Source organism: Canis lupus, chromosome 8, assembly GCF_048164855.1.
Source record: "Canis lupus baileyi chromosome 8, mCanLup2.hap1, whole genome shotgun sequence".
Taxonomy (NCBI): domain Eukaryota; kingdom Metazoa; phylum Chordata; class Mammalia; order Carnivora; family Canidae; genus Canis; species Canis lupus.
Genome location: NC_132845.1, coordinates 65,310,423 through 65,335,467, shown reverse-complemented (window position 1 = coordinate 65,335,467; position 25,045 = coordinate 65,310,423). Strand labels below are relative to the sequence as shown.

The window sequence follows — 25,045 nt, the reverse complement described above, 5'->3', positions numbered from 1 at the left end:
TGTCAGCTCAGGTTGTGATCTCAGGGTCCTGAGATTGAGCCCCATGTTGGGCTCTATGCTGGGTGTGGAGCCTGTTCGAGATTCTCTCCTCTCCCTCTGCCCCCCCCCAAAAAAAGAAAAAAAGAATGGGGATAATGGTCCAGTACTTCCTTGTAGAGTTGCTGTGAAGATTGAATGAGGTGTGTGTGTGTGTGTGTGTGTGTGTGTGTGTGCGCGCGCGCACACATGCGCAAAGCATCGCATACTGGAAGATCTGTAGGTTCAGAACCTTAAGCCAGTACTGTGGGGTAGCTGGAGGGATTTGTGAGTTTGGGATACATGCTAAAGATGCTCCCTTCCAGGACACTGGTGGCTCAGTGGTTGAGCATCTGCCTTTGGCTCAGGACATGATCCCAGTGTTCTGGGATCAAGTCCCACATCGGGCTCCTCACAGGGAGCCTGCTTCTCCCTCTGCCTATGTCTCTGCTTCTCTGTGTCTCTCATGAATAAATAAATAATCTTTTTTAAAAAAATGTTCCCTTCCTGAGGCACCTGAGTGGCAAGGTCAGTTAAGCATCTTGACTCTTAGTTTCAGTTCAGGTCATGATCACAAGGTCATGAGATCGAGCCCCCTGTTGGGCTCTGTTCTCAGCACAGACTCTGCTTGGAATTTTCTCTTTCTCTCTCCCTCTACCCCTCCCCACCTTGTGCACACTCGCTCTCAAATAATTAAATCTAAAAAGATAAATTTAAAAAATTAAAAATAAAAATAAAATAAATAAAATAAGATAAATGAGCCCTGACTGGCTCAGTCAGTGGAGCATGTGACTCTTGATATCAGGGTTGTGGGTTTGAGCCCCAGGTTGGGTGTATAGATGACTTAAGATAAAATTTGGAGGGGGGAGGGCAGCCTGGGTGGCTCAGCAGTTTAGTGCTGCCTTCAGCCCAGGGCGTGATCCTGGAGACCCAGGATCGAGGCCCACATCAGGTTCCCTGCATGGAGGCCTGCTTCTTCCTCTGCCTGTGTCTCTGCCTCTCTGTCTCTCTCCCTCTCTCTCTCTCTCTCTCTCTCTCTCTCTCATGAATAAATAAATCTTAAAAAAATATATTGGATGGGGGATCAAGTAGGTGATAAATAGCCTTTAAGAAGGGGCACTTGTGGGCAGCCCCGGACATGATCCTGGAGACCCAGGATTGAGTCCCATGTCGGGCTGCCTGCATGGAGCCTGCTTCTCCCTCTGCTTGTGTCTCTGCCTCTCTGTCTCTCTCTCTCTCTCTCTCTCTCTCTCTCTCATAAATAAATAAATAAATAAATAAATAAATAAATAAATAAATAAATAAATAAATAAATAAATAAAATCTTAAAAAAAAAAAAAGAAGGGGCACTTGTTATGATGAGCTCTGGGTATTGTATATGTGATGAATCACTAAATTCTGCTCCTGAAACCAATAGTACACTATACATTTAACTAACTTGGATTTTTTTTTTTTTTTAAGATTTTATTTATTTATTCATCAGAGAGAGGAAGAGAGACAGAGACACAGGCAGAGGGAGAAGCAGTCTTTCTGTGGGGAGCCCGATGCAGGACTTGATCCCCGGACCCTGGGACCATGACTTGAGCCGAAGGCAGATGCTCAACCACTGAACCACCCAGGCATCAGTGGTTGGATTTAAATAAAAACTTGAGGGAAAAAAATAAAATATTTTTTTAAATTATGCTCCCTTCTCTATAGACATTTCAGTGGGAAACCTATGTACAGAGCCAAAACTGGGCACTGGGGTGGCTCAGTTAAGCATCTGCCTTCAGCTCAGGTCATGATCTCAGGGTCCTAGGATCAAGCCCTGCGTTGGGCTGCCTGCTTCTTCTCCCTCCTACTCTCCCTCTCCCTCTGTGCACATGTATGGTCTCATGTGCTGCTCTCTCTCACTCTTAAAGTCTTTTTTTAAAAAACATAATAGATTTTCAGTTTGGCTCTTTTTTTTTTCTTTTTTCTTTTTTTTTTAAGAATTTATTTATTTGAGAATGAGAGTCAGAGCAAGAGAGAACGAGCAGGGGTAGGGGCAGGAGAAGCAGACTCCCCAGTTAGCAGAGAGCCCAATGCAGAACTCGATCCCCTGAGACCCTGAGATCATGACCTGAGCCAGAGGCAGTCTCTTAACTGACTGAGCCATCCAGGGGCCCCTCTTTCTTCTGTTTTTTATTTATTTTTTTAAATTTTTTTTTAATTTTTATTTATTTATGATAGTCACAGAGAGAGAGGCGCAGACACACAGGCAGAAGGAGAAGCAGGCTCCATGCACCAGGAGCCCGACGTGGGATTCGATCCCGGGTCTCCAGGATCGTGCCCTGGGCCAAAGGCAGGCGCCAAACCGCTGCGCTACCCAGGGATCCCATCTTCTGTTTTTTAAAATAAAGTCCCAGAACGCCTGGGTGACTCAGCAGTTGAGTCTGCCTTTCTCTGGGGTCCGGGATCGGGTCCCACATTGGGTTCCCTGTAGGGAGCCTGCTTCTCCCTCTGCCTCTCTCTCTCTCTGTGTTTCTCATGAATGAATAAATAAAATCTTTAAAAATAAATTTAATTTAGGGGATCCCTGGGTGGCTCAGCAGTTTAGCGCCTACCTTTGGCCCAGGGCATGATCCTGGAGTCCCGGGATCGAGTCCCACATTAGGCTCCCTGCATGGAATCTGCTTCGCCCTCTGCCTGTGTCTCTGCACCCCTCTCTCTCTCTCTCTCTCTCTCTCTCTCTCATGAATAAATAAATAAAATCTTTTTAAAAATTAATTAATTAATTTAATTTAAAAGTTCCTTCTGGAAGCCATATTGGAAAAGTAGTTCTTTTATTCCTAAAAAGAAAAGATAGGCCTGTTGCCATTTCCCCAGTCATAGCCTTTTTTGTGGAGGGTTATGAAGGAAGTCTGGCCAAGTATCAAATCCAGACTCTGGGGCTTGTACCCCTAGAATTTATTTACTTAGGGCAGCCCTGATGCCCCAGCGGTTTGGCGCCGCCTTCAGCCCTGGGGTATGATCCTGGAGACCGGGGACTGAATCCCACATCAGGCTCCCTGCATGTAGCCTGCCTCTCCCTTTGCCTGTGTCTCTGCCCCACCCCCCCACCCCCATCTGTCATAAATAAATAAATAAAATCTTTTTTAAAAAAAATTTATTAGCCCTAGTTTTAGTGAGGAGCTTGCTGTAAGGTCCTACAACCTTGTGTCTGCCATCAGGAGCCATTCCCAGCCTGTGCAACCAGCATGATCTTTTGAAAATGTAAATCAAATCATTGCATTTCCCTTGCAGACCCCAGCTTTCCAGACTCTTCCCACCAGCCTTAAAGCAGCAGGAAGCAGGATTCACTGGCCATTCCAAGCTCTTTGCCCCTTGAACTCCAGCCAGACCATCTTCATTTATTCCTCCAATGAGACAGGTCTTCTGCATTTCCAAGCCTTCACACACACCCTTCCCTTTGCCTGGAATATCCTCTCCCTATACCTGGCTAACTTTGCACAGCCTCAGGGCTCGGCTTCAGTGTCACATCCTCAAAAAGGCTTTCTTGATCCTCAAGTTAATGTAACTGCTATTTTGCCCTTAAAGCACCTAGTGCTATTCCTCTGAAATGTTTCCGTTGCTGTTGTAGCTGTGTGTCCTGTTTGTTTCATATGTCTCCTCTTCACTAAAACAGGCTTCAAGAAGGTAGGTGGGGGGCTGGGTGTCTCAGTCATTTGGGCATCTGACTCTTGGTTTTGGCTCCAGTCGTAATCTCAGGGTCATGAGATCGAGCCCCATAATCGTGTTCTGTGCTGAATATGGAACCTCCTTGGGATTCTTTGTCTCCCTCTCCCCACCACCCCCATGCGTGCTCTATCTCTTGCTCTTGCTCTCCAAAAAAATAAAAGAATCAGCTGCTCTAGAATTATTATATTCTCATCTCTGCCTCCCACCCTCACTCAGATATGCTCCTCCTGCATCACTTGATCCAAGTTCATGGTTCCACCAGCCCAGCAGTGTCCTAAGTCAGAACCCCAGAATCACTGCAGGCTTTTCGCACCCTCATCTTTTCTGTAGACTCTTCCAATTGCTGCTCAACCATCTTCCCACCTCTGGTCTAGCTTCTTCGATTCATCAAAGGGAAACACAAGCCCCCAGGTGTGACTGGATGGCTTGGTCTTCTGTTTAGCATCTGCCTTTAGTTTGCCTCATGGTTCCAGGGTCTGGGGACCCACACTGTGGTGTCAGGGAGGGGGAGATCCCTGCTCAGCAGAGAGCCTATATCTCCCTCTCCCTTTTCTCTCTCTCTCTCTCTCTTTCATATGAATAAATAAAATCTTTTGGATAAAAGAAAGACAATAACCCTTGGACAGATTGCTGCCCTTTCTAGATGCCTTCTGTGACTTTCCAGTATCTACAGCAGTAGGTGCACTACATTGTGATTGCTCACTGCATCAGAAGAATTGTATAGAGAACACCCCCCAGTTTATGTTTATTTATTTATTAAGTATATGTATGTACCACTGTTGTAACATGTTGCAAAACATGCTTAGATAGAGAAAACTTCAGAGGGTGGGATAAAATCATACTTTAAAATTATTTAATGATGTATGTTAAATCCTTTTGTACTCATTAAAATGTTAACATATTAAGTGTATTTTATTGTTGAAATGTTTGGGGACCTGGTTCTGCATTTTAGATACTTGGCTCTGATGGCTGTTGTAGCTGGGGAAGGCACTTTCCAAAGAGATGTGAATTCTGATGGGAGGAGTACTGTCTTGGTGTCCTGAGTGTTCTCATCATTTGTGATACTTTTATTCAGTCCCAGGAAGCTGCCAACTCCTCAAAGAACCTTTGTCTTACTTAGCTTCTCCCCCTCTCTGCTATCTTCCTTGTGTGTGCACTATTATACTTAACTCCACTGTGCTGCTCCATGTGGGTTGCTCACTTCTCTGACTTCCTCAAGAGACTGTGTGCATCCTTGCCCTGGGAAAAATAGAAGTTCTTGGATTTCCTTAAAGGAAGGAAAGGCCCCAATTCTACTAACCTTTGAGTTTGCCCAGTTTTATTGGTTCCCAAGGGTTCCAGCGTCAGTCTTGTGGTCTTTGTTCCTGTCTTAAACTTGGTCTCTTGCTCTTAGTTGGTGTCCATGTGTCATTTGGACCTGGAGGTGAGGAAGAACTGAATACCTTGACAACTGAGAGACATATGTGGTCTGAATGCACATGGCCCTGTGACTCCTGGAGTTAGCTCAGCATTTGTGAATAGTCAGGTACCTGGGCCTCATCTTTTGCTTTAAGGGGTTTGAGGTTTATAGCCCCACCCATTTTTGGAGTGCCTGAGATGGCAAAGCAGAGAGCTTGAGTTTCAGAGATTCTGTTTGAATCAGCTGCAGCCTCATGCCCCATATCTAGATCAGCAACTTCTCTACCCTGGACCATGGATCTAGAAGTTTTGCTGGAGGAACCATTTCAAAACAAGTAGGCAGTTTCTACTATGTTCCACTCCTAGACAAGACTAGAAGTCCATCGGGCAGCCCCCATGGCGCAGCGGTTTAGCGCCGCCTGCAGCCTGAGGTATGATCCTGGAGACCCAGGATCGAGTCCCATATCGGGCTCCCTGCATGGAGCCTGCTTCTCCCTCTGCCTGTGTCTCTGCCTCTCTCTCATTCTGTGTCTCTATGAATAAATAAATAAAATATTTTTTAAAAAATTAAAAAAAAAAAAAGACTTGAAGTCCATCAAGTAAGATGCAGGGTGCAGGGAGAACCAAATAACTTCAGAATAGGCCTGGAGGGGTGGCGAGCAGGGAGGACAAAGTCTGGTGACTTGGACTCTTGGTTTCATCTTCTCTTGAGTGTTTTGCCAGCAGCAGTAAGCCCAGCTGTGTGTAGACGAGGTGATGACTAGGGCAGTGTTTGGTGGTCTTTGAGGAAGCTGTTTAAATGAAGAACTCAACAGCTCCCTGACAGGGTCATCTGAAACCAAGCTTAATCTTCTGCCTTACCCATAAAATAGTATTTAAGCAGCCACAAGTGTGTGAAGGGAGGCTATGGAGTGTTTTCTTTATATTGCAAAGCTGAGACCTCAGTGAATAGTCCAAACACCTTGCTGCATCTGGAAGACTAAAGGGGCAGCATAAAACTTAACCAAAACACCCTATGTGATACCATGAAGAACCCAGACCCACAGCAGCCCTTGATGACTGCATCCGGGTGCCAGTCAGATCTGATAGCCGGGATATGCTTGTCTGCGTGTTTTGAAGTTTGCACGTCAGAGTGTACTCTACCTTCCAGAGTGTACTCTACCTTAGAATCTTCTCATTAACCTCATCTTGAAGAATATAATTATCCTTGTGTTAAAAATGTCTAAGAACGTTTCTTCTGTGTAATGTTGTTTAAGCATTTGTTGAGTCTAGGAACAAAGCCTAGCTGCACTTGAGAGAATTACAGTTGAGTGAAATACACAGTTTACGAGAGAAGGGGTACATTTTAAAGAAACAACACAGAAAGCTCCACATGTTAAATTTACCCAGATTTCTATTCTCCTGCCTTATTTTAATTGTGGGTTTCAATGTCTAGCTAGTTAGTCTCTTCAAAAGACATTTCCGTTTTATTCTCTGGGACCCCTGAGCCCTTCACTGAGAAGCACTGTGGCTGAAAATCCACCCCGGGACTTGGAGAACTGCTGTGATTTTGGAAGTGAGTGGTGTCATTGTATAAGCGCTTGCTCACAACTGACTCCATTTGACCAGGCCATCTTGCTGTCAGTAGACCATGTCTCACTTAGAAAATGGATTCTTCCTTATGAAGAACGTCCCATGAATTAATAAATGCATCACCAGGAATGCTTAAAAAAAAAAAAAAAACACTAAATGCCATGCATTGTTGTCAAGCTGTTACTCCTGGTGGGTGGCTAGATTAGTATTGTTTAAAAGCTTAAGATCCAGATCCAGCTCATCTATTCCAGCTGTTGTTTATCCTCCAATTTCCCAGAATAGTCAGGCACAAGGTCTTTTCAAAACAGGTTTGGGGCTGCTTTACATTTTGGTATGTAATAATTAAGTCACTATTGATTTAGCCTCTGTTCACTGATGGGGAGTGTAGGTAGGAGACCAAAGAACATCACATCCCTTGGAAGCAGTGGTGTGTAATATCAAATTTCTGATCGGCTCATCTCTATCCCCACCCATCCCATTCCACTGATTGAAGCCTGTTTACCCAAAGGGTTGTTCAGGTTCTCAGCTCCCCAAATAGTCTGCTTCATTTCTCTCTCTTTTCCAATGTTATTTATTTATTTTTTAGTTAGGTAGTACATTTATATAGTATAAGATTCAAAAGATGAAAAAAGCCTGAAGTAAGAAGTCTCACCCCTGGGGATCCCTGGGTTTAGTGCCTGCCTTCAGCCCAGGGCATGATCCTGGAGTCCCAGGATCGAGTCCCACGTCAGACTCCCTGCATGGAGCCTGCTTCTCCCTCTGCCTGTGTCTCTGCTTCTTTCTCTCTCTCTCACGAATAAATAAATAAAATCTTTAAAAAAAAAAAAAAAGAAGAAGAAGTCTCACCCCTGCCTTCCACCCACTTGGGAGAATCAGCCCTACCAATTTTTTAGGTAACCATTCAGATTGACTTTATAGATCACTGTATTCTCCCCACCAACACCTTTGTTTTGTAGAATTGATAGCGTCTACACTGTGCATACCATTCTGTGCTACCCAGGCGCCCCTCATACACTGTGATCTTTTAAGCCACACATCGGATCATGGTACTTCCTCTTGAGGCCTTCCTGACATGCTTAATACCAAGGGCTAGACTGATGATTGCAATCAGATGGACTGGTCCCTGCAGGCTTCACTCTCTGCAGTTCAGCCACAGGAACTACACTTGCTCAGCTTCATCTGCCAGAGTATTCTCTTTCTTTTCCTCTGTCTGGAATGTGATTCTCCTTTCACTATCTTTGACTCATCTTTCAGAACTCAGACTTGGGCAGCCCTGGTGGCTTAGCAGTTTAGCACTGCCTTCAGCCCAGGGTGTGATCCTGGAGACCTAAGATCAAGTCCCGTGTTAGGCTCCCTGCATGGAGCCTGTTTCTCCCTCTGCCTGTGTCTCTGCCTCTTTCTCTCTCTGTCTCTCTCTCTCTCTCTCTCTCTCTCTCTCTCTCTCTGCATCTCTCATGAATAAATAAATAAAATCTTTAAAAAAAAAACTTAGACTCCATTTCCTCAAACCTTCACCATCTCCCTCCCCAGAATAGATTGGGTTCCCAGTTAAAGCTGACAACACCATCTTATCCTTCATTGTACTTATTAAGGTAGTTATTTCCAGTTATGGAAATTTAATTGGGTTAATGTTTCTTTAAATTCTTGTTATAGGGATGCCTGGGTGGCTCAGTCAGTTAAGCGTTTACCTTTGCCTTGGCTCAGGTCATGATTCCCGGTCCTGGAATCAAGCTTCATGCTGAGCGGGGAGCCTGCTTCTTCTTCCTCTCTCTCTACCTGCCAATCTCCCTGCTTGTGCTCTTTCTCTTTCTGTCAAATCAATAAGTAAAATCTTTTAAGTAAATTGTTATAGATGGAGTTTCTAATACATGTGAATATTTTGTAAACAAGGAAGGTTTTTTTTTCTTTTTTTTTAAGATTTTAAAAAAATCTTTGCCTATGTCTCTGCCTCTCTCTCTCTCTCTCTCTCTCTCTCTCTGTGACTATCATAAATAAAAAATAAATAAATTTTAAAAAAAGATTTTATTTATTTCTTCATGAGGGACACAGATAGAGAGGCAGAGGGAGAAGCAGGCTCCATGCAGGAAGCCCAATGTGGGACTCAATCACAGGACTCCGGGATCCTGCTCTGAGTCAGAAACAGATGCTCAACCGCTGAGCCACCCAGGCATCCCAAGGAAAGTTCTTAGGATAAAAAGTAGTAATTTTTTTTTAATTCGTGTTTATAGGGGCACCTGGCTGACACAGATGGTTAAGGCTCTGGCTCTAGATTTTCAGCTCAGGTTGTGATCTCAGGGTCATGAGATCAAGCCCCATATTGGGCTCAACAGGAAGTCTGCCTGAGTTTCTCTCTCCCTTTCCCTCTGCTCCTCCTGCTCACACACTCTGTCTCTCTCTCCCTCTCTCAAATAAATCTTTTTTTTTTTTTTAATTTTTTTTATTTATTTATGATAGTCATACAGAGAGAGAGAGAGAGAGGCAGAGACAGAGGCAGAGGCAGAGGGAGAAGCAGGCTCCATACACTGGGAGCCCGACGTGGGACTCGATCCCGGGTCTCCAGGATCGCGCCCTGGGCCAAAGGCAGGTGCCAAACCGCTGCGCCACCCAGGGATCCCTCAAATAAATCTTTTTAAAAATTATGCTTATAAACAGTGTTAAGCTATGGAGGTTGATAACTGTGTTTTATGAGTAAGGGCTGACTGAGGGGGTGTCTCCTTTAAGGACTCTTAGTGATCCTAATCTAGACCGTTCTTCAGTTCAACAGAAGTAATCTGTGCCTGACCAACACTGGACTACTGGTTGTGGGGATTACAGAAATTAATGAGGGCCAAACAGACCCTACCCTCAAGCAACTCAAAGTATTTCATTTTTAAAAACCCAAGATCATATATATCTGTGTTCTTTGTTTTGTGGGCTTTTTTTCAGGTGGCTCTCCTGGCATTTTAGAAGGCCTTCTACAAATAGGGTGATGGGGGCAACACAATCTTTGCTCTGAGAAGTTTCCCCATGCTTTCTTCTGATTCTTACCTTTTCTCTTGAGAGAAATCTTTAGAAATAACCCTCTTGAAAGAGAGAGCCATCTCTTTCAGAGAGCAAAAAAAAAAAAAAAAAAAAACTCAAGCCACGTGAAACTCGTTTCACATTTCCTGTTGTTGAACAGAAACTTCTGTGGTGTCTCCTCACCAGGAGCTTTGTGTCTCTCCTCTATCCCCAGGAAACCTGTAGGAAGTGTCAGGGACTCTGGAAAGAACACAATGGCCTTACCTGTGAAGAGCTGGCTGAGAAAGATGACATCAAGTACCGAACCTCCATGTGAGTAACCTCATTCAGGGGCTTGTGACTGGTTCTCCGCTCCCCCATTGGCCTGCCCTTTGGCCAGGGGGGCAGTGAGTGTTGTGGGAAGGACCAAGCTCTGAGGCCACCCCAATCCCAATCTAGAGTGACCTCAGAAGTGACCCTAACCCCTTCTGTTTTCTCATCTCTTCAACCTCGTAGAGCTGGTCCTGAAGTCTGATGTAATACAGTCAGTGCCTAAAGCATTCAAATTCAACAAATGTTAGTTGTTCTTCTTCTTATGATCTGAACGAATAACCAAGTCACACATTTTAAGTAGATTAGATTGCACTAATGCTGCTTATATCCATGTTTCGTATAGGATATTGGTGGCCAGAGACATTAAGCAGAATTACAGACTCCAGAATGCAGAATAATGCAGTCAGTAATAATAAGTATCATTACTGGTTAGCACTCCCTGTGTGGCTGAGCACTTTACAAATATTAACTCATTGAATACATGACTTAAATAATATAGAAGCCCATTCTTGTTTCCTATGATAGACCAGCCTCACCAGGCAGATCTTTCCCATGAGGTCATTCAGAGATCACGTTCCTTTCTCACATTGCTTCACCATTCCCTAAGATGGTGTTCTCGTCTAACATGACTGACTGGTTGTAGCCACATTTACACTCCAGTCCATACAAAAGGAGAAAGAGACAGGCTACCAAGCAGGCAGCCTTTAAGTTGTTAACAGTGTGTGTGTGTGTGTGTGTGTGTGTGTGTGTGTGTGTGTACGTACACCTATGTATGATTAGAAGACTTATGCTTCAGGGCAGCCCGGGTGGCTCAGCGGTTTAGTGCCTGCCTTCCGCCTGGGGTGTGATCCTGGAGACCCGGGATCGAGTCCCACGTCGGGCTCCCTGCATGGAGCCTGCTTCTCCCTCTGCCTGTGTCTCTGCCCCTCTCAATATCTTTCTCTCTCTCTCTCTCTCTCTCTCTCTCTCTCTTATTTGTGAGTGAGTGAATAAATAAATAAATAAATAATAAAGACTTCTGCTTCTACCTGTTGGTCTACACTGAGTCATGTGGCCACAACCTAGCTTCAAGGCAGATAGCATGCATAATCTCTTGCCAGGTGATTTTGTGTCCAGCTTAAATTCAAAGAGTGAGGAGTGGGTTTTGTTACTAAAAGAATGAAATGGGAAATGACTATATGGAGCAGTTCATAGTCTTCCAGTATCCACCATAAGTAGGTACTATTATCCTCAGTTTACAGAATGATACAACAGGCACAGAGCCCAAGAAATTTGTGTGTGGTCATGCAGGTAGTAACTAGCATAGCGGCGTTTTAAATCTAGACAAATGGTTTTCTGACTGTGTTCTTTGCCACAAATTTGATAGGCAGGATAATGACCCCCTAAGATGTCCCTGCCTTAATTAATATCTGGAATCTGTGAGTCTGTTACTTTACATGGCCAAAGGGACTTTCCAGATGTGATTAAGGTTGTGGACCTTGAGATGGAGAGATGATCCTGGATTAGCCAGGTAAGCCCAATATAATCACATGACTCCTTAAAAGCAGAGAACTTTTCTATGGTCAGATAGAGGTGTAGTGACAGACTCAGAAATAGGTGAGGACTCCACCTCCTGCTGCAGCTTTGGAGGAAAAAGGCCTTAAGCCAAGGAATGTGGCTGTTTCTAACAAATGAGCAACATTCATTTGGCAGCAAGTAAAACGAGGATCTCGGTCCCACAACGCTAAAGACAATTCTGCTGACACAGGAGTAGCAAACATTCTCTTCCAGAGTAGGTGATATAGCCAAATGACATCTTGATTTTGTTTGAGGAGATCCATGCTGGACTTCTGACCTACAGATCTATAAAAGAATGCATTTATATTACATTGAGCTAATAAAGTTGTGGCCTTTTACAGCAGCAGTAGAAGACTAACACAGATTTGGGGGCCAGGAGTGGGATGCTGCTCTAACAAATACCTAGAAATGTGGAAGTGGGTTTCAAATTGGGCAATGGGTAAAGGCTGGAGAAACTTTGAAAAGCATGATAGAAAAAAGCCTAGATTGCCTTGAACTAATAGAAATATGGACTTTAGAAACCTCCCCCTTGAGGGCTCAGAAGCAAGTGAGGAGCATTATGGGCAAAGCCAAAATTGCCTTGGAGAATACTTGAATGCCCATGTATAGACTCCTTGTGGAGCTGTGGCTGTGAAGGTCTGCTGATGAGGACTTAGGAATAGGCGCAGAACATTTTCCTATTTCGGTGGCGGGAAACTTAGCTGGCTCATCTGTAGTCGTGCAGAAAGCAAAAGGCGTAGATGATGGGTCTGGACATGTAGCTGAGGAGACTTGCAGGCTGAGCACTGGTGAGAGGAAACTGAGCAGAAGGAGAGATTGAGGGGCAAGAACAGGATTTAGTTGTTTCTGAAACTTCATCCCATCCAGGTAATAAAAGACCCCAGAATTAAGATGTTAACTGTCAGGAAAAGCGTGCTCCTAGAGAGAAGACCAAGGATGTATTCCAAATGTCAAAGTCTTCAGTCATGTAAACCCTATCAGGAGGTCAAGGGGAGGACCCTTCAGATCTCTTTAGTTAAACGAGGGAGCCTCTAGGAAACTCAGGCATCACCCCTCAGCCATCTCAGCAGGAGTCCAAAGTAGAGATGGGCTTGTCTAGGAACCAGCTGTGGATGAGAATATTCATATCACCAGAGACACTGCCAGCTTGGGCTGAAAGGCATAGTGTGAAAGGAAAAAAGTCACTGGATCCCCAGAATTCTAGAGAAAGGAAGCAAGTTGACTAAAAACTGCTGAGCTGCAAACACGCTACCTTTTTTGAGAAGAGGAGGGCTTACTCCGTAGCACCATAACCACAGAGGAGGATTCTCGGGTCTGAAATACAAGGGAGTTTGCCCAGCTGGATTTCTAAATTGATTATAAATGGTGACTCGTTTTTTCCCTCCTTTTCTTCCTTTTTGGAGAGGAAGTGTGTCTCAGAAGGGGTCATATCCAGAGTCTTCATCTGTACTTGATTTAGACAGTGAGATTTGGAACTCGGAGCTGACACTATGGTGTTTTGAGGCCTTTGAGTTCCTGGGTTGAGGTGACTGTAGGGGTGTAGGGTAGATAGGAATTTAGAGGCCAGAGGACGGACTGTGGTGGGCAGAAACATGCCCCTGATCCCCAGAACCTATGAATATCTTTACCTCACGTGGCAAAGGGACCTCGCAGCCATGATGAAGTTTATGGCAACAATGTAAAACTAACACGATGACGATGACATCCATAGTAATTATACATGCCACTCCAACTAGAAAACTCTAGCGTTGCTTCCTCAAATCTAGACTTACCACATCAGCCAGCCTTTATAATTTAGAGCAGCCACTGGCCTGACCAGTGGCATGGCCTTAAAGTGATGGACATGTCCAAAATTACTTTCTTCAAAATAGTCACCTTATCAGGCAATATACTTAGTCTAGCACTTAATGCTATTGCCAAGAACATTCAAAATTTCTTATTTGGAGTTGTCTTTTCAGCCAGTTTATGAGCCATCTCCCCCCCAAAAATTAATCTTGTTACTATGGACAAGTTACATCTGGTTTGGTTTAGGAGAAGTGGAGGTTTTCTCTTGCTGCCGCCTGAGCCTTTGTTTTGCCCCAAAGAAAGATGTCTTATTGATAAAACTCAGTATAGATTTATTGAGTGATCACATGGATAGCTACAGTTAAGACCCTTGAACAAGGGGATCCCTGGGTGGCGCAGCGGTTTAGCTCCTGCCTTTGGCCCAGGGCGCAATCCTGGAGACCTGGGATCGAATCCCACATCGGGCTCCCGGTGCATGGAGCCTGCTTCTCCCTCTGCCTGTGTCTCTGCCTCTCTCTCTCTCTGTGACTATCATACATAAATAAATAAAAAATTAAAAAAAAAATAATTTAAAAAAAAGACCCTTGAACAAATTTCCTAGTCTTTCTGTGCCTCAGTTTCTTCATCTGTAAAGTACAGAGTATACCTACTTATTATGAAGATGAAACTGCCCAAGTGCCCAGAATGATTCTTGCCACTTAAGTCTTCCATAAGTATTCACGGTTGGTTGGTTGGTTGGTTGAAGCAGAAGGCCCTGATTTACAAACATGACACAAGCACTTAAATAGATAACTTCTTGCCTTTAGGATTTTCTCAAGTCATATGTATTCTACTTATAGTTGGTAATGGAGTATTGTCCAACTCTGTAAACCGTTTCTCAGTGCCCCATGGTCAGGCATTTGGACTACTCCAGGACTTGGTCATGGGCGAGGAGAGGTTTCTTAGCAGGAGAAGAGTTGGTTACTTTTTGAAGCAGAACGTCCATCCTGATCATCCTGTCAGTTCCTGCCACTCACTCCATTCAGGGTCTTAGTCTGGGGCCTACTTAAACCTGGCAGCCTTTTGTATCAGCAGTAAATGGAACAGAGTGGCACATCCAAGTGTGATCATATGTTAATTCCAAAATCCAGAAAGGCCTCGCAAATGTCTAACTTCTTTCTTCATGGTGAGGGATATAAGATAGAGTAACATGTGCTTAACTTTGGAAAGAATAGCCTAATACACACATCTGACCTCCAGGCCACCAGAGCATCAGAGAGATTACAGATCTCTCTATTTTCAAGGGATTTATCTCCCATCTTCTGGCATGCACACACATATTAATGTATCCTTGGAGTACCTGTTAGTCTGTATATAGAGTATATATATATATAGGAATATGCACCCAGGTTTTATCTGCATGTCTTTTGAATAGAAGACCAGTGTGTTGTCCTTTTGGACAATAGATGATCAAGGTCCTTGCCAACTGCTTCTGGTGTTCTCCATGTTTTTGGACAGAGAAAGCGTGTTCCAGATCAGAGGCTGCATACCAATTGCCAAAGGCTGTATTTATTTGCTCTGGTAAGAAATGACATCTGGACAGCAGCTGCAAGTGGGGTCAGCACCTGATGAGGCTTACAGTAACGTTCTTCAAGACCCACTATCTCTATAGGCCAAACAAGTAAAATGAGATGTGTTGAGAATTAGCACCCCTGTACCTTTGAAGCACTGATCTCAAAGATGTCCAGAGGAATATGGTATTACTTTTTGTAGAGAGAAGGTCCTCTACTGGCTTTACTTCCTTTCCTCACGATATAGCCCTTACTCTCTGGCCCAGAGAGCCAAAGAGTCCTGCCAGTTGCCAAGTGTTAAAAATAAGGAACAGCAGGGTACTACACACAGGGTATTATAAGCTATTTACCATTGCTGAATCATAAAATACAGCATAATAAGTGGTATGAGATAAGGCAGGTATTCCAACAAAAACCTATCCATGAATGTTCCTAGCAGCACGATTCACAATAGCCAAAGAAGGAAACAACCCAAATGTCCTTCAACTGATGAACAGTAAAGTTCAGTATACTGCAGAGTGGGATATTACTCAGTGATAAAAAGAGAATGAAAGCCCATGCTGCATCCCAGACGAACGTCGGAGACCTCAGTGAAAGAAGCCATGCACAGAAGGCCACCTCTCAAAAAAAAAAAAAAAAAAAGACCACCTCTTGTATGGTGCCATGTATATGAAAGGTCTGTGGGCATTTGGATATTTACCTATATAAAGAATAGACAACAACAACAACACAAAAAGAATAGACAAGTCCATTAGAGACAGAAGGCAGGTTAGGGGTGTCAGGGGCAGAGGGATGTGGAGAGTGACTGCTTAAAAGGTATGGAGTTTTCTTTGAGGATGATGAAAATGTTCTAGAACTAGATAGCAGTGAATGGTTGCACATTACTGGAAATATACTAAATGCCCCTAAATTATACACTTTGAAATGGCTAAAATGGAAATTTTATGTGCATTTTACTACAATTAAATATATTCACAAAGGATAGCCATCTAACATTTTGAATAGTATATGCTGCAAAAAATGAAGACCACTCCCAAACAGAAGTTCCCAACATAGTTAAACAGTGGTGAGAACAAATACTCACAGAGCTATAGAATCTAGAATGGTTATGTGGACGAGGGCAGTGAACCTTCCTGTTTGAACGCAAGGTCAGCAGACACAGCTGCAGTTCAGGCTTCTCTTCCTGTTCTGCCCAGAAACACATCCTGTGGGGTTGTTTGTTTCCTGCCTAGTTTAGAAATTAGTTCCCAAACCACTTATCCCAAAAGAATCCGTTGATTTCTCCTCATCCCATTTTGCACTTTTGTGTTACTAGATAGGTGGTCACCACAATCCATAAAAGCAATATTTTTTTGGTACAGAGTCATTCTGGCCCTACCTAGTACTGGTCTTATGAATGTGGAAATGCCGTGTTGAACAGCTATTTAAACGTTAGAGCACTGTTGAGTGGTGGATACCCTTTGTATATTCCTCCATTTTTCTAGGAATGCCTTTTCTCCCCTACCATATCCACTATTACTTGGGTGACTGACAGCTTAGTGGAATGGGGCAAGAAAATAAATGCACCCTCTTCCCAAGCCTTCAGGAAAGGACTCTGTAACCTTAGTTCCTTTTCTTTTCTTTTTTTTTTTTTTTTTTTAATGTAGCAAACGCAGAGCTCAAACTCATGACCATGAGATCAAGATCCGAGCCAAGAGCAAGAATTAGACACTTAACTGACTGAGCCACCAGCGCCCTAACCTTGATTGTTTTCATCCACTCCTCTCCCACACTATAACCATAGCAGTTACCCAGAGAAAAGTCAGCCAGCTCCAGGCCCCCAAAGCATAATGGCTTAAAGTCACACATCAATCTTGAAGATGCTCTTAAAACAGAAAACTTGTGCTATAGAAAATTGAAGTTGTGTCTTGACCACAGATTTTCATATTGGAAATACTGGAAACTTTTGCCTCAGAACCTTGTAAGTTTTAACAGGGAGCATTGAGAAGTATCTTCCCAATTGCTGAATAACCCGAAATCATGAACATGTGTGCTATATTATTAAGTTGACAATAACAAATTCACTTTATTTAAACTTTGTCTCCTTGACGATGTTTCCTATTCAACAAAACTTAGACCTAATTTGTTCTTCTGTAACTTGAACTGGGTTTTAATTCTTTTCAAGCCAGAGCCTTCCTGCATTTTGGGCCATTCAAAAATGAAACCTAAATGAATAGCAGCCAATTTTCTAATTCATTTCTATTTTTAAGCACATGATCTAACTTCTAAGGAGCAAACTGACAGTCTTCTAAATATCAGTAATTAAAAACACTTGCCTGACCCTAGACTCACCTGGCTTCCCTTACTTAGCAGAAACCCTGGGAGCCAGGGGAGGAAGAAGACTGTTTTCCCAGTGTGAGGAAAGAGCCTGCAGGTCAAAACTCATCCCCAGGCTGTTGAGTCTTTGCAGGGAAAGACTTCCCTGGTACCACTCTGGGTTTCTGCTTGGAAGGAAGAGACATGCTCAGAACAGTGGGTTAAGTCCCAGTTTGGGGGCTTCTCCACCATTGGGGTCATTCCTGCCTTTCCTAGTCTCCATAGGCATGCATTTTTGACAACTTTGAGGAACTCAACTAAGTAGAGAAGATAGATACATAAACAGTTATAGGCCAGGATAGCAAGTGTTATTTTAGAATTAGGAACAGTGCACTTCAGAAGAAACTAATTCAGCAGTGCCAGCTCTTGGCAAAGAGCCAAGACGTGTCCTTTCGGCTCTAGTCATCTGCCCCTCCATATCAGTTAAAGTACTTCTGCAAACAAGTAGCTTTTCTACAAGCTTCCCATTGGCCAGGACTGACTCCTCCTCGAGGACATGCCGATAGCCTTGCTAAAAGGGAGTCTGGAAATGTGGGATTTTGACATGGAGATGGGCACTGCCAGCAGGAAGAATGTATAAACAAGCTGTTGGGTTGTCCCCAACTGTGTCTCTCCCCACTTCCCACTGAGTAATAAAATCCAAGGTGATAGGGGGCACCTGGGTGTCTCATTCGGTTAAGTGTCCAACTCTTGATTTCAACTCAGGTCCTTATCTCAGGGTCTTGAAATTGAGTCTTGAGTTAGGCTCCACACTGGACATGCCCACTCCTTCCTCACTTTCTCTCCACCTCTTAAAAGCAATAATTTTTTAATGGATAAAATCCAAAGTGTGTATATAGCAAAGGTTTAGGCTTACTAGCTCTTTATTAGCAAGCTTCACATATATAAAACACATGATTAAGGAGTTTTTTTTTCTCTCTCCATTTTAAGCCTACGGGAACTCCTATAACAAACAATAATCATTTCCTAAATGGTAGGTGTCAGGCACTGAACCATGGTACTTTCTGTCTTAGCTGTAATAATCCTCAAAACATGATGAAGAAAGTTGGGTTTTCCTAATTTAAAAATAAGGGAACTGAGTCTCCAAGCAGTTGAATACTTTACCCAGGGTCATACAACTAATGAACAGAATATATTTCTCAACTCCAAAGCATAGGTTCTTTTCACTCTTCAGATGTCCCCAAAAGGGCTAGGCAGTCACCTATGGGAAGACATACTTAGTGGCCATTGTATTTTTCTCTCCCATCCTCTTCCCTGCTGTCTCCATTCATGTATTCTTTCCTCAGTGAAGAAAAAATGACTGCAGCCCGCATTAGAAAATGCCACAAGTGTGGGACTGGCCTCATCAAATCCGAAGGCTGCAACCGTATGTCTTGCCGCTGTGGTGCCCAGATGTGCTACCTCTGTCGAGTGTCTATCAATGGATATGACCATTTCTGTCAGCATCCTCGCTCACCAGGAGCCCCTTGCCAGGAGTGTTCAAGATGCTCTCTCTGGACCGATCCTACCGTAAGTGAATGCATAACTGCCTGTTGCTTTGTAGGGGAAAATATTGGTCAGATAACATAAGGAAAGGGATTGTACATAAACATAACACATGATGACTCATGAAAAGATAGAAAATTACATGGGCCAATAAGCACAGGATAAAAATGAGAAAATAATCAGAAAGCTACACACCCTCAAAAGCAGACATCCAAACAGTTTATGGTCAAATTCTTTCAGGCCTTTGGAATAATAATTTTTCTGTGCCATCTGAAATAAGTCCCAGAGCATAGACAAGAAAAGATAGTTTTACATATGTCTGTATAAGGCCAACATAACGCTAACACCAAAACCAGACAGAGATAACCCTAAAAAAAAAGAAAAATACAGACCCTTCTTTTTTTTTTTTTTTTTTTTTTTTAAGATTGATTTATTTATTCATGAGAGACAGAGAAAGAGAGGCAGAGACACAGGCAGAGGGAGAAGCAGGCTACCCGCAGGAGCTTGATGCGGGACTCAGTCCCAGATCCCAGGATCACAACCTGAACTGAAGGCAGCCACCCAACTGCTGAGCCACTTACGCGTCCCCCTTCTAACTTCTTAGTATAGGTTTTTAATTCTCTAAAATATCAGCAGATAGAAACTACAACCAAAGTCATTGGGGCATCTGGATGCCTCGGTTGAGTGTCTCTGAATTGGTTCCAGCTCAGGTAGTGATCTCAAGATCATGAAATTGAGCCCCACATGGGGCTCTGCGCTGCTTGGGATTCTTTTTCTCTCCCTCTGCGTGCATGTGCTCTCCCTCTCTCTCACTCAAATAAATAAAATCTTAAAAAAAAAACAAAAAAAACCAAGTGAGATTGTTCCAGAAATGCAGGGATGGTTCAGTATTAAGAGTTTTATTAATATAGGGGATCCCTGAGTGGCTCAGCAGTTTGGTGCCTGCCTTCCGCCCAGGAAGTGATCCTGGAGTCCCAGGATCGAGTCCTGCATCGGGCTCCCTGCATAGAGCCTGCTTCTCCCTCTGCCTTTCTCTGTCTCTCTCTGTCTCTGTCTCTCTCTCTCTCTCTGTCTTTCATGAATAAATGAAATCTTTCTAAAAAAGTTTTATTAATATAACTAACCATATGAGATCTTTAAATGGGAAAAGAAGTAATAAAATCAAATATCTTTTTTTTTTTAAGATTTTATTTATTTATTCTTGAGAGACACAGAGAGAGGCAGAGACATAGGCAAGGGGAGACGTAGGCTCCATGCAGGGAGCCCGATGTGGGACTCGATCCCGGGACTCCAGGATCACGCCCTGGGCCAAACGCAGATGCTCAACCACTCTGCCACTCAGGTGTCCCTCAAATATCTATTCTTGGTTTAAGGTTTAAAGAATAGTATCAGGGGTACCTGAGTGGTTCAGTCAGTTGAGTTTCTGCCTTTGGCTCAGGTCATGATCCCCGGAGTTCTGGGATTGAGCCCTGCATCGGGCTCCCAGCTCAGCGGGTTGCCTGCTTCTCCCTTTCCCTCTGCAGTTCCCTCTGCTCTGCACGTGCTCTCTCTCTAATAATAAAATGTTTTAAAAATAAAGAATAGTATTAGAGAGATGTTTTTTTTTTTTTTAATTTTTTTTTTTAATTTATTTACGACAGTCACACAGAGAGAGAGAGATAGGCAGAGGGAGAAGCAGGCTCCATGCACTGGGAGCCCGATGTGGGACTCGATCCCGGGTCTCCAGGATCGCGCCCTGGGCCAAAGGCAGGCGCTAAACCGCTGCGCCACCCAGGGATCACAAGATGGTTATTTTTAAACCGGATATTTCAGAATAGTCCTTAGCATGTTTTTAATAGTGAAGTACATAGATGCATTACCAAATAATCAAATATAAGACTATCACCACTATTTTGTTTTGGAACTGCTAGTCAATTCAGTTAACTAAGAATAGAACATAATGCCAGTGTTTATTGGGCACCCACTGTGTTTCAGACACTGTTCTAAGCACTATATAATGGTGAAAGGCAAATCTATCATTTTCGCCTGAGAAAAGACCAAATAATCAACTGGAAAGCTATTAGAAGTAGTAGAAAGATGGCTAGATACAAAATAAATATACAGAATGTCATTCACATTATATAGCAAATAAAAATTGTAAAATATTTAGAAATTACCATTAACAAATATGAAGAAAACTATAAAACTATATTGAAGGACATCAGGAGGGTTGAGAAATAGGCTTTGTTCCTAAGTAAGTTTTAATAGAAACTGTATCAATTCTTGTTAAAATAATTTTTTTAAGTTCAAAACTCGACAAGGAGGGGCACCTTGGTGGCTCAGTGGTTGAGCGTCTACCTTTGGTTTGGGTTGGGGTCCCGGGATCCTGGGATCAACTCCTGCATCAGGCTCCCTACAGGGAGCCTGCTTCTCCCTCTGCTATGTTTCTGCCTCTCTCTATATATATATGAATAAATAAATAAAATCTTAAAAAAAAAAAGAAAAAGAAATTCTGTGAGGATAGCAATGCAATATGTGCCAAGATTTGTTCTACCAAAAAGATTGAGCATAACAGTGAAAATCCTGCTAACTGGGAGTGAACAAAAGGCCTGAGGAAGTACACCAAAGGAGGCCTGGTGACAGTCCTCAGCTCTCCCTGAGGATGGGAAGATGACCTGATAGTGGAGAAGCCTCTTCTTCCTCAAAGGCAAGACTTAGTATTACAGTTACATATTACAGTTACTTCACTCCAAAATCTAGACATTTGCTGCAATTCCCATTTAATTCAATTCTTAACTATTTGGTGTTGCCAGGACTGAACAGAAAAGCCCCATCATCCTGGAGTTTACACTCTGAAACGGATCCTTCCTCTAGTTAGTGCTATGTAGAAGAGTGCAGCTGGAGTGGGGGAGGGAAGGAAGCTGCCTTTAGATAGAGTGACCTGGATGTGTTCTCTGGGAGGCAGCATTTGCAGAGAGGCCTGCCTGAGGAGGAAGAGCAAGACAGGCCAAGGAAACCAAACCAATTCAGCCTGTTCAGGAACCAGAATGAAGGCTGGTATGATTTGCAGGTGGTGAGCTAGGGGAGGAAAGTGATAGAGGCACAACCAGGCCATGGGGCTCACTGGGTACAGTGGGAGCTATTGCAGGGCTTACACAGTGGGGTGACTTGGCCTAATTTAAGTTTTCAAGATCACACTGGCTATCAGTGGAGAGAGAGAGCTTCATTAGTTCTTTTGGGGCACTGGGTTAACGCTTTGGAAGTACTTCAAGAAAGCAAAAGAAAATTACTTGTATCATTCCCTAGGAAGGGAAGAGCCTTCTTAGTGTTATATCAAGGGCAGACTAGAAATACTTAAATCATCTTTACAAAAGACACTATGAACAAAGATAAAGGTAGAATCCCTGGGTGGCTCAGCGGTTTAGCGCCTGCCTTCGGCCCAGGATGTGATCCTGGGACCCAGGATCAAGTCCCACATCGGGCTCCCTGCATGGAGCCTGCTTCTCCCTCTGCCTGTGTCTCTGCCTCTCTCTCTGTGTCTATCATGAATAAATAAATAAAATCTTAAAAAAAAAAAAAAAGATAAAGGTATATGAAAAACTGAGGGAAATTGTAATACATATATGATACAGATAAATATTAATATGTAAAGAGTGGTACAATTCAATAAGAAATGAATAAACATCCCTATATTTGGCTGTGAATTACGGAAAGCTCCCAAATAGCAATGGATTAGACAAGATGGAATTTTGTTTAACCTCACATAGAAGTACAGCAGTGAACAGCCCAGGAGTGGGACACTCACATTAGTATAGTGTACAGCTATAAAAAGTGATGCTAGGGTGCCTGGCTGGTTCAGTAAGTAAAGCATGTGACTTGATCTCAGGGTTGTGAATTCAAGCCCCACATAGAGTTGGGGGTAAGAGTTTACTTAAAAAAAATTTTTTTCTTAACTGATGCTGTATACACCTATGTTTTATTTTTTTTAATATTTTATTTATTTATTCATGAGAGAGAGAGACAGGCAAAGAGAGTTTGGCCTGGTTTTATTTTTTAAAATTTTCTTAAAGATTTCATTTATTCATGAGAGACAGAGAAAGGCAGAGACATAGGCAGAGGGAGAAGCAGGCTCCCCACAGGGAGCTCAATGTAGGACTCGATCCCAGGACCCTGGGACCATGACCTGAGTCAAAGGCAGATGCTCAGCCAGTAAGCCACCGAGGAGCCCCTTGGTGTGGTTTTATTTTTTTTATTTTTTATTTTTTTAAATTTTTATTTATTTATGATAGTCATGGTGTGGTTTTAATTTGCACTTCCCTGATGGCTAATTGTGTGGTGCATCTTTTCTTGTGCTTACTAGCCTTTTTACATCTTCCTTTGTGAAGTTTTAGGGCTTTTTCCCCTTTTTTGGGCCTATTATTTCCAAAGGTTTGATTTTTTTAAAGATTTATTTATTTATTTTAGGGAAAGGGAGAAAGTGCATGGGGAGGGACAAAAGAAGAGGGAGAGAGAATCTCAAGCAGACTCCCCACTGAGCATGGAGGCTGACTTAGGGGCTTGATCTCAAGGTCCTGAGATTATTACTTGAGGTGAAATCAAGAGTTGGCTGCTTGACTGAGCCACCCAGGCACCCCGTAAAAAGATTTTATTTTTAAGTAATTTCTACACCCAATGTGGGGTTCAAACTCACAGCCCTGAGATCAAGAGTCACATGCTCCACTGACTGAGCCAGCCAGGTTACCCCTTGATCCATTATTTAAATCGAGTTGTTTGTCTCCTTATAATTGAGATGTAAGAGTTCTTTGTATATTTTGGATATGAGTCCTTAGTATTGTGTATATTTTTGCTCACTCTCCTGCCTTTTCATTTTCTTTCTTTTTTTGACAACATAAATAAGAAGCTTGATCTAATGAACATATATAGAATATTGCACACAGCAGGGGAAGAGATGTTCTTTTCAAATATATATTTATGAAAACTGATTGTATACTAGATCATAAGGCAAGCACCAAAAACTCTGATAAACAGTATTTATAAGCATCATTAGTGGTAAAATAAACGGAAGGCCCTGGGCTGAAGGCGGCACCAAACTACAGAGCCACGAGGGCTGCCCTAAAATGTTTTAAAACGTAGGAAAAAATAAAACGTAGGAAAAGGGACGCCTGGGTGGCTCAGTGGTTGAGTGTCTACCTTTGGCTCAGGGCATGATCCTGGAGTCCCGGGATCAAGTCCCACATCAGGCTCCCTGCATGGAGCCTGCTTTTCCCTCTGCCTGTGTCTCTACCTCTGTTTGTGTGTCTCATGAATAAATAAGTTTTTTAAAAAATCTTTAGATAGATAGATGATAGATAGATAGATAGATAGATAGATAGATAGATAGATAGGAAAAAATATGGAGAGGCGCCTAGGTGGTTAGTCGGTTAAGCGATCCACTCTTGGGCAGCCCCCGTGGCGCAGCGGTTTGGCGCCTCCTGCAGCCTGGGGCATGATCCTGGAGACCCAGGATCGAGTCCCACGTTGGGCTTCCTGCATGGAGCCTGCTTCTCCCTCTGCCTCTCTCTCTCTCTCTCTCTCTCTCTCTCTGTGTTGCTCATGAGTAAATAAATAAAATCTTTAAAAAAAAAAAAAGCGGTCCACTCTTGATTTTGACTCAGGTCATGATCTCAGTGTCCTGGGATTGAGCCCTGTGTCAGGCTCCAAGCTTAGCTGGGGAGTCTGCTTGTGTATTCTCTCTCCTCCCTCTACCCTTCCCTCTGTAGGTGTTTTCTCTCTCTCTCTCTCTCTCTCTCTCTCCCCCTCCCTCCCTCCCTTCTCTCTCTCTCTTATAAATCAATCAATCATTTAAAAAAAAAAAAAAAAAAAAAACATGAGGAATACCGAAGTGGCTCAGTCAGTTAAACATCTGTCTTCAGTTGTGATCCCAGGATCCTGGGATTGAGCGCCACATCAGGTTCCTGCTCAGCCAGGAGCCTGCTTCTCCCTCTCCCTCTGCCGTGCCCCCTCCTTTTTTTTTTTTTTTTTTTTTTTTTTTTTTTTTTTTTTTTTTTAAGATTTTATTTATTCATGAGAGACAGAGAGAAAAGCAGAGACTCCTGACTGAGCCGTCCAGGCATCCCTCCCCTGCCCATTCTGCTTGTGCTCATTCACTTGCTCTCAAATAAATGAAAAACTCTTTTAAAAAAGAAAAAAAAAAAGAGAGAGAAGATTTACACATAAAACACCAGCAGCATGTAGCTGGGGTCACAGACCCAAGTTACACAGGGCAAATAGTAACATCAGTGATTGATGAATGTAAAGTGGGCTGGGTCTGGGGCAGTAGGATATGGTGCTGACTGCGG

At 43.1% G+C, this 25,045-nt stretch overlaps 1 protein-coding gene across 8 annotated transcripts in view; it reads left to right on the top strand.

Annotated features, from left to right (window-relative positions):
• Window positions 1-25,045, top strand: part of RNF216 (ring finger protein 216) — a 162,196-nt gene that overhangs the window by 121,956 nt on the left and 15,195 nt on the right. For 6 of the 8 annotated variants that reach the window (XM_072836896.1, XM_072836895.1, XM_072836892.1 and 3 more), the window contains 3 exons: window positions 9,899-9,996; window positions 14,836-14,898; window positions 18,530-18,752. In XM_072836896.1, the coding sequence (XP_072692997.1) occupies window positions 9,899-9,996; window positions 14,836-14,898; window positions 18,530-18,752 (384 nt within the window). The remainder of the gene's footprint in view (window positions 1-9,898; window positions 9,997-14,835; window positions 14,899-18,529; window positions 18,753-25,045) is intronic. The other 2 variants (XM_072836897.1, XM_072836894.1) reach the window with 1 other exon arrangement.